The sequence below is a fragment of the Schistocerca cancellata genome, chromosome 5 (genome assembly GCF_023864275.1).
Source record: "Schistocerca cancellata isolate TAMUIC-IGC-003103 chromosome 5, iqSchCanc2.1, whole genome shotgun sequence".
NCBI lineage: Eukaryota > Metazoa > Arthropoda > Insecta > Orthoptera > Acrididae > Schistocerca > Schistocerca cancellata.
Genome location: NC_064630.1, coordinates 84644070 through 84658493, shown reverse-complemented (window position 1 = coordinate 84658493; position 14424 = coordinate 84644070). Strand labels below are relative to the sequence as shown.

General features: G+C 40.8%; 1 protein-coding gene across 1 annotated transcript in view; it reads left to right on the top strand.

Annotated features, from left to right (window-relative positions):
* LOC126188373 (cilia- and flagella-associated protein 36) overlaps positions 1-14424 on the top strand; it is a 92171-nt gene that overhangs the window by 57030 nt on the left and 20717 nt on the right. Inside the window, exons 2-4 of the mRNA XM_049929972.1 lie at positions 4692-4759; positions 8392-8496; positions 8592-8788. Coding sequence (XP_049785929.1) covers positions 4692-4759; positions 8392-8496; positions 8592-8788 — 370 coding nt within the window. The remainder of the gene's footprint in view (positions 1-4691; positions 4760-8391; positions 8497-8591; positions 8789-14424) is intronic.

The window sequence follows — 14424 nt, the reverse complement described above, 5'->3', positions numbered from 1 at the left end:
CTACTAATTACAACTGAACGTTCTCTCATTCAACAAATTATCATATTCTTTCATTACATTCATAGTAATTATGTGGAAAATAGGAGATTTGCAAGGTGGAAACACCAACACAAGAAGATAAATATCACATTTGTTGTTGTGGCCTTCAGTCTGATGACTTGTTTGATGTAGCTCTCCGTTCTAGTTATTGTGTGCAAGCTTTTTCATCTCTGCACAACTAATACTACCTACATCCGTTTAGATCTATTTACTATATTCAGGCCTTCGTTCTCCTCCACAATCCACCCTCTCCCGTCACAGAGCACCCTCCCCCCTCCACACACACACCCGCAGTCACACACACACAAACACACACACACACACACACACACACACACACACACACACACTTCCTGCTATTTGAAATTAACGATACTGTTATCTGTCAATGGATCCCTTCTTTTAGTCAAGCTGTGTACGAATCTCTTCTCTCCCCAATTCGATTTAGAGCCTCAGAGCAACGTTAACGAACCACAACAGATCAACAAGTGCTGTGTGCAACTTATCATAATGAATAGTGTAAACTGACGCTTATGAAAATATAGAAGCAAAAACGTTCGAGTAAGAACGAGTCCGCGACGTGCAGTTTGAAAGATAATTGCGGATGTGTCGTTACAAGCCGCCATTGACTTCTTTGTGAAATTTTCTCCCAGTAAGTGCAAATGAATCTGAACTGTAATTTTTCTCCTAAGGTAACTGGGTTCAAATCTTACCCACCTCTCATGGGTGAGAATGTGGTACATACAGCTGCCCCTATCTATAGGTTTTATGCAAACCGCAACGCCTTCAAATACCACGTACAGGGTTTCTAAATTCTCTCGCTCGCTATGTGCAAACTAATACTCCTACAGAACAGATGAACGGCATATTTTTGTAGGAAATTTACTGTGGTTAGATTTTGTACTGTGATACGTTTTTGTTAGAGGCTTTGTTTTCGAATTATTCACGAAAAATGTAAAAACTGACCTTCAGATTTGTTTTTCTTGAAGAACTCTAAAACCGCCACTTCCAGCGAAAACGTACAAATGTACGAAATTTAACTACATTAAATTTGCTACAAAAAGGTCATTTTTCTGTAGGATTAATAGTTTGCACATAGCAAGGAAGAGAATATGAAAATCTCGCTGTGGATTTTGAAGGAGTTGCGGGTTGCATAAAAACCGATAGGAAGGGTGCAGCTGAATTATCGTGTATCTGATGCGACGCCTGCACCTTTTGCTATTGATGTAAGACAACATCTTAAGCACCAATCTGTTGGAAGATGGAGAGGTCGACCAGGGCCTGTACCTTAGCCCCCAAGACCACCTGCACTCAATCCTCAGGACTTTCATGTTTGGAATTATCTTAAAAGAGAAGTGTACAATACTCTTGTTGGTTAGTTTGGAGAATTGTAGCGGCGGATTGCAGTCTTGTGAACGGTAGGGTGGTATCTGAAAGGAGCCGTATCGCCTTGCAGAGGCAAGTGCAGTATTGCATCCAAACATGAGGTCCAGACTTACAGTATATCCTGAAACATGTATGAGTGTAAAGTTCAAATATATTTATAATAACCAGAACAATGTTTCACATTGAAGTCTGTTGTGGCTCACAACCACATATTCACAATGATCTCACAAACAGCTCTTTTGCATGCCATGTTTACTGAAATATTTTTGCTTTTATCATGGCATAGTTTCACCTTTGTCTTCACTATTAATTATGACACACCCTGTGTATCTGGACTTATCGGAAGCAAACCTATGTTACATCTGTTGACTGTAAGTCCTCATGAAGAAGTGTGTCTTCACATGGGATCAGTTTTGTCCCTTGACAAGATCACGCAACGAATGGTAGTATGAGAATACAAAGAAAGTCGGCAGTATGCGTTCTGACTTCCCACGTCGAGCTGCTTGACTATGCCGGGACAAAGAAACGATGTTAGGTGTCCCATGACTTTTGTCACCCCAATGTATAGGCAGTATAGAGGCGTCACGTGGCGTCAGCTAAGACACTATCTCTGGCAGTGCCAGCATTCTCAAGTGAAAGTAATCGATCGTCAATCTGTCAGTGCAAAGTCGAATCCATATTTTTTCTAATGTAATACCTTCCTACTTTATGTTAAAATGATCATGGTGTTTATAAAACTCAGTAGCTTATCTAAACATGTGCACACGATAGTGCTATGTTTTAGATATGAAGTTCATCTTACTTAATGTTATTTCATGATTACCCTCTTGGTAAATCCGCTACGGCAGATTTATGTCCCAGACGTCAATTCCTCTGATGTTCCACTAAAAAGGTATCAACACTTCATTTCGTGGTAACAATATACACTAGTCCAAAACTGCAAGGAATTTTATATACGAGGGCTGTCCAGAAAGTAAGTTACGATCGGTCACGAAATGGAAACGACTATGAAAGTTCGATAAAGCTTTGTAAAGATGTGTTGGGCAGTGTCTCTAGTATGACTCTAGGTAGAATTATGTCGTTCTTTTCATTCCTGAACTCTTAGTGAGCGCGTAAAGATGTTATAGAAAATAGTGTCTCCCGCCAAGTACGAGGGCCTGGTGAGAATTTTCCCCCGAAGCTATGCAACCAACATTACATAACTGTCGTGCGGTTTCTTATTCAAGACAATTCTCAGCCTCATTCTGCAGGGGCAATGAAGATGTTCCTGCATCGTTTCAATTGGAAATGTTTGGTTACGCACAATACAGCCCGTAATTGTCTCCCACTGAGTTTCATCTCTGCTCAAACGAACCGCTGGCTATGAAGACAACATTTTGGCACAGACAACGAGCTTTAGGCCAGCGTAGAGAATGGGCGGAAAGCACTGGCGGCTGCCTTCTATGATGAGGGTATTGGAAAGTTGGTACAACGCTACGACGAATGGCTGAGTCAGAACGGCGACTACGTAGAGAAGTAGCTGAAAGGTGTAGCTAACTGTTACAAATGAAACATTTCTGATTTTCACTGTGATTTTCATTTCGCGATCAATCGTGACTTACTTTCTGGACAGCCCTCGTACACCAAATGGTGTCTTATACACTTTGCCGTTCTTAAATACTCTTTTAGCTTCTTGCTGGGCCTGAAACTAATTTCAACTCTGTACTTGCCCGAGACTTTTCCAATGCGATGTGTGGTCTTACTAATAAACGGAAGCCGCGCGGGATTAGCCGAGCGGTCTAAGGCGCTGCAGTCATGGACTGTGCGGCTGGTCCCGGCGGAGGTTCGAGTCCTCCCTCGGGCATGGGTGTGTGTGTTTGTCCTTACGATAATTTAGGTTAAGTAGTGTGTAAGCTTAGGGACTGATGACCTTAGCAGTTAAGTCCCATAAGATTTCACACACATTTGAACATTTTGAATAAACGGAAGAAAAACTTTTCCGTTGGGAGACCGTTGTTCCTCGTTAACTCTGATTCTCTCTCTGGGGCGAAGAGCTCGATCTATCTTTTGTTAGAACAACCCTTCTTCTTAAAGGGTGGTTGACCTCGTCTTGTAAATGAAACCGTTCATAAATTCTGAAAGCTCCATCAACCAAGGTTTTAGTAACACCTCTTTTTTTTGTCTGGGGTAGTGGTTAGAATCTTTTTGAAGGCAACGGTCGGTACTTGTGGCTTTTCTATATGCCTTATGGCCCAACGTACCGTCCACACATTTGATTATAGTCTAATCTAAAAAATTAAGTTGCCCGTTACTTTCCGTTTCCTTAGTAAACTGGACCTTTTGTTGATACTACTAAGATGTTCCAAGAAGGCATCCAACTCTTCTGCACCTCGTGTCCGTACTACGGAAGAATCAACATAGCGATACCACCTATCTGGTATTTTAATGGGAGTCTTCAGTGCCCGTTGTTCAGAGAGCCTGTTGAGATTTACAGACACCGTAATAATTTTAACAGAAAAGAGGAAAGTGTCAAATTAGATACAAAATGTGTGTCAACTTTGCATCGACAGAATGACGATCGAGTACTTTTCAATGGAGAATGCTGGGTCTACCAGAAATAGTCTTCTAGCCGGCATCAAGTGTTCGACCGTGGCGTCGTCTGGCCAATATGTTCCGCGCTTTCTCGAGTTCTGAATGCAATTCGCCGCTTAGCATCTGAGGATGTCCCCGCAGCCAGAGGCGAAATGTCAGAAGAAAGTTTTACACGTCGACTACGGCTTGTCAGCCTGGAGATTTTTAATTTTAGATGGAGCTTTGCGGTTCAGCCTTTTTCGAATACGTCTACCAGAGGTGAAACTCACGCTGTGTAAGAAAAAATATCGAGTGAAACTTAATCTTTTGATTAGTAAGCTAAACCTATACTACCAAATCGTCCTCATTGTTTAACTTGCAGTTAACACTGATCCATGAACCAATAAGTGTTTCGATTTAGTATGAAGTAAAAGTTGTCACAAAACTGCATATAAAGGGGGAAATATGAGGGACTAACAGAGATACTTACCTTTGCCGTTCTCACTGACAGAATGGACAATAACAGAAAACAGATGAGTCGATTTCTTGGTAATATCGGAATTGTTTCCGTTCGTAACGCGCAGCAAACATGTCTGCAATAGACATCACTTTAAAGTACGTATTTATGACTAGTATTATAAGTAATTTTTGTGTTGTGCTTATACATGACAGTTGATAATTAGGGAATTGCAGCTGAGGCATTCTGCTTGTTACAGTTTTCGACACAGGAGACACAGAGCACGAAGAAGAATATCGAAAGGTTCACGATGAATACAAAGACTTGGTAAGGAACAATAACGTTACATCAGTCTGGCGACATTGCTTATTACGCACCATCACATGACGGTTTATTTAGAGAGCACATATTTTTTCCTTGATTTCATTGCCAAAAGACTTTCCCAAGACTAGTTTTTTTTTGCTTAAAGGTATCTGATCTTGAAAAATGTGTAATCCAAACATAAGTCATTATAACACTGTCGGCAACCACTGAGATAGGTAATATGTTATTGCACATTGCACCAAATACTCGTTTGTTATTGGTATCTACAATCCTCTACTGCTTGTAATACTCAGTCACACCTAACTGACTCATCTTGTGTCCTAATTACTCCGGCTCACGTCATTATTAACATGCTAATCAGTATGCCAGCATGGTTTCAGAGCACAACATGACACTGAGACTGCTACTTTTCATCTTGTCAACAACATCTTAAGTGAAGTTCACAATCATTCCAAAATTTCAGGTATTTTCTTAGATTTAACAGGCGCTTTTGATGTTATAGATCATACTATACTCTTAAAAAACCTGAGTGTTATGGTGTGTGAGGTCTGCCAAATGAGTGGCTGAAATCCGACTTGGAGTAATCAATCTCAGGTTACAGAAGTCAGGCACAGACACGATAACACTATACACAACTACCTTTTAGTGCCATCTTCACATGGTGTATCACAGGGCTCTATCCAGGACCATTTCTTTTTCTAGTATGCATTAATAATCTGTTCTCATGTGTTAATAATCTTCCCTCGTGCGTAAAGAATGCGGAAGCAGTACTATTTTCAGATGAGACCAGTCTCCTTATTATGCGAAAAATAGTAAAGATCTTACCACTGCTGAAGGTGTCATCACAGATGAAGTTCCAATGGCTCTATAGAAACAGGCACGTCTTAAAACCACAAAAAAACTTTCAGCCCCACCAAAATCAATATACTGAAAAGCCACCGATTCACATTAACAACCACAGAATTCAGAATGTCTCTGTGGCAAAGTTTTTATGCGTTTGCCTGTAAGCAGTGAAGCTCTCGCATAACATCCTTAAACTACCAACTCTCTAAATTAACATATGGAATCAAAGTACTATAGAGAAATACAACTCAAACAGTAAAAGCGTGTATTTTTATCGGATACACTCACTATTAAGATATGGTGTTATCTTTTGGGGAAATTTTCCTCCTGCTATAACAACATTCAGAAAACAAAAAAGAATAATCCGAATAACATAAAAAGCAACAATGGAAGTTCCTGTAAGCCTTCTTCAGAGATTTAAATAGTCTCCCTCGTCCTTGTATTTATAGAGTATGACGAAGAAAGAGACTCTCTTTATCCAAAACTCTGCTGTGCATGAGCAACATACTAGGTTAAGGAAAATATCAATGTAAATTATTCCAGCAAAAGTCTATCTCAAAATTGTGCTTCTCACTCTGGTACAACAATTTACAATAAGCTGCCAGAAACTACTAAGAATACCAAACACATAAATGCACTCAAAAAAAAGATGCAAATTTTTTTTTATTTAAGAATTATTTTTTACAGGTTGTCAGGTTATATGAGTAACAAACTTTTGCCTAATATTGTTAAACTGTAAAATATGTCTATCGTCTGTAATACATTGCATGTATATAAGATTTACCGCACCAATAAATAAATAAATAAATATCACTTGAATCTTAGGATCTTAGTCATGTAGAATTCTTAAACGACGAACTTATATAAAATTCGTTTTTGACAAATCATCACAAAAGTGAACAGCTTGTGTCGTACTACGAGAGTCATTCAATAACTAACGAGATAAATTAGTCTGGACAAAAAAGCGTTTATTATTACAAAACAAGACTTTTTCTACTTTTCAACATAATCACCTTGAACATTTATGCACTTGTTCCAATGGGCTACAAGCTTTTTTATTCCATTTCCCCAGTCACACGGCGGTCGGCACGAATAACGTCATCAATTCCACTTTCAAGTGACCGAGTTGAAACTGCAACTGGTCGGCCAGAACGGTGTTCGTCAGTCACTGAGTCGCGACCATTTTTGAACTTCTCTACCCACATGTAAAAATTTGCACGATTCATACAACCTCCACCATAAGTTTTAGGCATTCTTCAGTATATAGTCACTAGTTTCTCGCCTTCAGCAAGTAAAAAACGAATAACAGAACGTTGTTCAACTCGCCATCTTGAAATGTATTTTTGAGGTTATAAAGAAAACAATGTTGATACATCAGCTGACCAGGGCTCATTCTAGTGATTCCAACTTAAAGCTATAAAAGTACTAAACATGCCATACTAACATTTTTTTCTCCAGACCAATTGGTCTCTTTAATTATTGAATGACCCTCGTATAACTGAACAATTTCCCTTTTGATACGATATGGATTCATGATTTAATTAGTTTATTATTAAAATAAGTTCCATAAAAACGAGAGCGATCGTAATAGTATGCAAAATAGGCAACCAAGTTACTAAGGCCAATCCCTTCAAATTATACTATATCTGTCTACTTAATTTTATCACCATTGCGTAACGTCAAATGTCAAATATTTGCAGTTTCTTATTCGAAGAGTTCATGTGATCTGTATTTTACTTCCATACATTGCTGAGATTCAGATATGCTTTTCCAGGAATCTCTTCCTCAACTCCGAATTAATATTTGATACCAAGGTATGTCTTTGCCGGCTCCTGCGCCTGCTCCTGCTTATGATGCCTCATTTCCTCCAGCCGTCTTTTCTAACCTCAATTCCTAAATAGGAGAACATTACCGTTTCTCCTTCTACTGACGCTTTCCCAACCCTGATGTTAAGAACGCCACACTTCTCCTTACTGGTTAGCTTTTACGTCTTTGTTTCGCTTACAGATAATCCACTTCAAGTATCTGATATTCCGCACTCCTATCCCAAGAAAGCCAGTTTCGTTTTTCCTGATAACAACATCCTTCCGAGTAGTCTTCGCCCGGAGATCCAAACTGGGGACTATTTTATTTCGGCATATTTTTCACAAGATGATGCTACCATCGTTTAACCATACAGTGGAGCAGCATGCTCAGGGGAAAAATGACGTCTCTAGTTTCTCCTTGCTTTACCCCTCCGTAGCAAAACCACGTTGACTGAAGCTGCAACACCATATCAGTCAACCATTTTTTATATATATTGCAGTTAAGTCAACAAAGTAAGCAGAACCTCACACATCTAAAACATTACGTGAAAATGACATAGTACAAAGACAAAACAAAAACGGGAATCATTTCTCAAAACGCGTCGTGCAAAATATTAATAAAGGAAATCGTGACTTATAGCAGAAAACGTATCTGTAAAAAAAAAAAAAAAAAAAAAAAAAACCTCCGTTCTCACAGTCGCAGGCTTTCAAAAAGCCATTAAAGAACAAAATCAGTAAAGACTTTTTTTAGTCATTATAATGGTTGCTAACCCATACATAAGAATGACCATTAATCTATTTCAAGCGTGATCAACCAGAAATAACATCCATAAAGTATGCATACAACTATAGTCCCACTGTAGGTAACTGTATTTGCCTTTATACTTCTTTAGGACGAACTATCAAAATAATGGAAACTAATTCATTTCTATAATTGTGTAGCTAGTAATTTATATAAAGTGAAATTAGCTAACTGTGTGCTTTCAGGTAGATGTTATGCTCCAAAGTCACATGGAAGATATTGGTATTACTCCAGAACAATTCGAAGAAGCTTGCGGTCAGAGGAATATCGGAAAAGTGAACTTCCACGAGGTCTGAGCTTCGTAAAGAACAGTAACTCTCAAATAATATATACAATCATAATGTAGATCTGTAAGATGGAAGAGACGTTCACGTTTCTGTTTTAGAGCCTTTTTGAACAAGTGTGGGCTGCCAACGATTACGAAATCTTCAAACGAATGATGATACAGAAGAATTTGGAGTTACAATTACAAGCATTGGAGATGATTCAGCAAAAATATGGTATCACTCCACAATCGTATTTACCCGATGACGAAACAAAATTGCCTGCAGAAGAAGCACAAATCATGGAAGAGGTTTTGAAGTAAGTGTTCCGATGGGTTTCTTGTCTTCTTAATTCTGGCTCTAATTTTCATTTTTTATGACAATCCTAAATGTTACTTTAACGGTACTGTGTTACTCCATGGCAGCATATCGTAAGGCTTTTCAATGATAGAGTCACCTTTAATTAAATATTGAAGTATCGGATGCCTTAAATAGCAAAACTTAAAAATATTTCTATTACATCTAGTGAACAAATGTAATAAGCTATTAAAATATTCATGATCATATTATGAAGTATAGACAGGCTATTGTAATGATGAGGTGACATGGACCAGGATAAGTATGTCCAGCTTCCAGTATAATAGAACAAACGTCAGTAAATTTGATTTACATGTTGCCTCTCTTCCTAAGTTACAGTTTTGCAACTAATACATTCGATTTTAATTATGCGTATGATTTTTTTAAATAAAAAGTGTATTAATTTACAAATAACAGAGCTCCTCCTGGAACCATACAACAGCAAAACAAACTTGACGGGTATTAATAATAACTTTGTTATATCTCATCAAAGACCTTCTTGACATCAGAAAGGAAGATTAGAGTTTAATGTCCTGACTACTACACTACACGAAGATGTGCTACAGACGCGAAATTTAACCGACAGGAATAAGATGCTGTGAAATGCACATGATTAGCTTTTCAGAGCATTCACACAAGGTGCTGACATGAGGAACGTTTCCAACTGATTTCTCATACACAAACAGCAGTTGACCGGCGTTGCCTGATGAAACGTTGTTGTGATGCCTCGTGTAAGGAGGAGAAACGAGTACCACCACGTTTCCGACTTTGATAAGGGTCGGATTGCAGCCTATCGCGATTGCGGTTTATCGTATCGCGACATTGCTGCTCGCGTTGGTCTAGATCCAATGACTGTTAGCAGAATATGAAATCGGTAGGTTCAGGAGGGTAATACGGGACGCCGTGCTGGATTCCAACGGCCTCGTATCACTAGCAGTCGAGATGACAGGCATCTTATCCGCATGGCTGTCACGGATCGTGCAGCCACGTCTCGATCCCTGAGTCAACAAATGGTTCAAATGTGTGTGAAATCTTATGGGACTTAACTGCTAAGGTCATCAGTCCCTAAGCTTATACACTACTTAACCTAAATTATCCTAAGGACAAACACACACGCCCATGCCCGAGGGAGGACTCGAACCTCCGCCGGGGCCAGCCGCACAGTCCATGACTGCAGCGCCTCAGACCGCTCGGCTAACCCCGCGCGGCTCCTGAGTCAACAGATGGGGACGTTTGCAAGACAACAACCACCTGCAGGAACAGTTCGACGACGTTTGCAGCAGCATGGGCTATCAGCTCGGAGACCATGGTTGCGGTTACCCTTGACGCTGCATCACAGACAGGAGCACCTGCGATGGTGTACTCAACGACGAACCTCGGTGCACGAATGGCAAAACGTCATTTTTTCGGATGAATCCAGGTTCTGTTTACAGCATCATGATGGTCGCATCCGTGTTTAGCGACATCGCGGTGAACGCACATTGGAAGCATGTACTCACCATCGCCATACTGGCGTATCACCTGGCGTGATGGTATGGCGTGCCACTGGTTACACGTCTCGGTCACCTCTTGTTCGCATTGACGGCACTTTGAAAAGTGGACGTTACATTTCAGAAGTGTTACGACCCGTAGCTCTACCCTTCATTCGATCCCTGCGAAACCCTACATTTCAGCAGGATAATGCACGACCTCATGTTGCAGGTCCTGTAGGGGCCTTTCAGGATACAGAAAATGTTCGACTCCTGCCCCGGCCAGCACATTCTCCAGATCTCTCACCAATTGAAAACGCTGGTCAATGGTGGCCGAGTAACTGGCTCGTCACAATATGCCAGTCACTACTCTTGATGAACTGTGGTATCGTGTTGAAGCTGCATGGGCAGCTGTACCTGTACACGCCAACCCAGCTCTGTTTTACTCAATGCCCAGGCGTATCAGGGCCGTTATTGCGGCCAGAGGTGGTTGTCCTGGGTACTGATTTCTCAGTATCTATGCACCCAAATTGCGTGAAAGTGTAATCACATGTCAGTTCTAGTATAATATATTTGTCCAATGAATACCCGCTTATCATCCGCATTTCTTCTTGGTGTAGCAATTTTAATGGCCAGTAGTGTAGATACAACTAGATAGTACACAAAATCGGGTTTGAAAAGGACACTGAAGTAAATCAGCAGTCCACTTTCCGAACAGCCATCTCCGCATTTTGCTGAAGCGACGTGGTCGAAATAACAGACACCACTTTTTGATGCAGCAGCTGCATGCTTACTGAGTTGATAAAAGCCATGTGATATCTCATGACATCGTGCCGGACTTACTTTTGCCCCTCGTAGTGCAGCAACGCGACGTGGCGTGGTCTCCACAAGTCGTTGGAAGTCCCCTGCATAATTATTGAGACGTGCTGCCTCTACAGCAGTCTATATTGCGGGAGTGTTGGCCGTGCAATATTTTGTGCACGATCCAACCTCTTGATTATGCCGCATAAATGTTCTATGGCATTCATGTCCGGCGAGCTGGGTGGCCAAATCATCTGTTCGAACTGTCCAGATTGTTCTTCAAACCAATCGCAAACAATTGTGGCTCGGTGGCATGACACATTGTCATCCATAAGAATCCCCCCGCTATGAAGTCCGTGAAAGGCTGCAAATTGCAAACGGTCTCCAAGTAGCCGAACATAGCCATTTCAAGTCAATGATCGGTTCAGTTTGACCAGAGGACCCTGTCCATTCCATTTAAAACGCATTATGGACCCACCATAAGCTTGCAAAGTGCCGTGTTGAAAATTTGCGTCCATAGCTTCGTGGGGTCTGAGCCACCTTCGAACCCTACCATCAGCTGTTAGCAGCTCAAACTGAGACTCATCTGACCAGGCCATGCGTTTCCAGCCGTCTAGGGCCCAACCGGTATGGTCACGAGTCCAGAAGAGGCGCTGAAGGAGATGTGCTGTTAGCAGAGGCGCTCGAGTCGGTCGTCTGCTGCCATAATCCGATGACGCCAAATTTCGCCGCACTGTCCTAACGGATACGTTCGTCGTACGTCCCACGTTGATTTCATCAGTTACTTCCAGCAGTGTTGCTTGTCTATTAGCACTAACAATTCTACGCAAACGTCGCTGCTCTCGGTCGTAAAGTGAAGGCCGTCGAACACTGCGTTGCCAGTGGTGAGGGGTAATGCCTGAACTTGGTATTCTCGCCACACTGTTGGCACTATGGGTCTTGGAACGTTGAATTACTTAACGATTTCCGAAATGGAATGTCCCTGCGTCTAGCTCCAACTACCATTCCACAGTGAAAGTCTGTTAATTCCCGTCGTGAGGCCACATCACTTCGCAAACTTTTGCACATGAGTCATCTGAGTACAAATGACGGTTGCACTAATGCACTGCTATTTTATACCTTGTGTACGCGATATTACCGCCATCGGTATACGTGCATATCGCTATCTCGTGACTTTGTCACTTAAGTGTATATACAGTATGATATAAGAGAAATTCAGACATCAGCCGTAGTCGGGCACTGAAATAAATCCGATGGCGCAAGTGAAAATTTGTGCCAGATCGAGACTCGAACTCGGATCTCTCGCTTTACGCAACCGGTCACCTTAACCACTTCGGCTATCCAAGCAAGCTTTCCGTCCATTCCAAATTCTCAACTGTCGCAAACTACAAGTATAGCGTCCACTGTCCATTATCCTCATTGCCCACAGCTTCCATCTGACTCCCGCAAGAGTGCAGAGGAAGTGCGCCTCCGCAGTGGACATATCGTTATTTGGTGTCAGGTCTGATATATATATATATATATATATATATATATATATATATATTGTCTGTACTTTCTGAAAGAAAGGTAATATATAATATATATGCGCCTTGACGGTTCTAACAATACCACCACTTATAAAGTAGGTTAGAAATCAGATTAATAATGTTGCTCACGCAGCATATGTTCGCTTTATCGGGCAACAACAAAGTTATTGACTGTGGATGGTATCGTCAGAATGGAAATAATGAAGTCACTGTAAAAAAGTCATTAATTTTGGGACTTATCTTGAATGGATTCCCACGTAGATTTCGTCGAAGTTGTTATGGCTCATCTTGTTGATTCTAGGGTGACTCCACTTTGACTGCTAGAAGGTCCAGATCTGTATTTTAGCAATATTTGAAGACTTAACAAATGCGTTTTTCAGGAAATTCTTAATGATCAAGCAATCCCAGATCAGAACAATGGTATGGTAGAAATAATTTTTGAATTGGTGTTCACGATCCACATTTTTATTAAACTATTTGCAAATTCACATATACTTCTTAACTGTCATATCATCAAGAAAACAGTTTTGTATCAATCTTCAAATATTTAATTTCCACTTTAACCAAACACAAGACTTCTTACAAAGCGAAATAACAACTTAACTTCTGTAAAGTGAAACAAAGACTGCTCTGTGCGCATTCGCGCCAAAACGGTCACAAAGTCAAAGTCTCACAGAAATGAATACACACAATAACCATATCACTGTAATATATCAATACAGCGGAGTACCTATACATTAATAAAACCAAATGTGAATATTGTCACAAAAATATGTCTGTTACTTCGCAGAAAAGTAGTACGATATTACAGGTATCGAGAACTGGGGTTGGAGTGCCGTAATGGTCACGTAAGTAAAGAACCATTACACAGTGAATAACGATACCTTCAGCGCGGATGCACACTACATCCGAATGCCTGCGTGAATCAAGCGAAGCTGCGTGCAGTGAGATTAGCGGACATTTGACGATACATGTGAAGTGTGCTGCAAATGGAGAATTTGGGTTGGATGGAAAGCGTGAACTGATAGCCGAAGCGGTTCAGGTGACTGCTCGCGTAAAGCGGGAAATCTGGGGTCGCGTCCCGGTCAGCACAAATTTTCACTGTCGCCATTGGATTGTGGCTGAGGTCTGAATTTCTCTTCTGTATCTAGTTGGGTGGATGGGGATTTGAACCTGAATGCGAGTGAATTGCGTTAGCCACTATGCCACCTCACTCTGTGTCCTTTTAAATCCATACAGACAGAATAGTATATTCCAGGCAGGTGGAGCAACAAAGTGTTGAATGCTATCTAGCAACAAATATTGATTTCAGAGATGCATAATTTAGAACTTCCTACGTGTATATTGGTTATTTTATATTTTTCTGTCGCACTCAAATTATTTGTTTTAGTTTAGTACGACTTTTTCTTTTCTTTGCCACTCCTCTTGGATCTAAGCATACAAACGGTCGCAGATATGCTGGTGATGGAGAAATTTTTTTAAGCAGTTTAACATGAAGAGTAATTTTAGAATGATTCTTCCACGGGTTTTGCACTGCAACTGTAATAGGTATTCATAGCATCTTTGAGTTAGCCTCAATTACTCCAGAAGATATACTAACTTCTGTGAGAATTGTGAATCCGGAAAGAAAGGTCGGAATGAATCCGAATTCCGAGGAAGCATTAAACAGCGTGCCGGTAGTAAGTGATTACGTTTACAGCAAGAGGTTATCCTCTCGAGTATTCAGAAATTTCAACGTGATGCCAAGGTGAGCCAATGAAGTGGTTTCAAATAAAGCAGTAACGTGACAGCTAGTACCA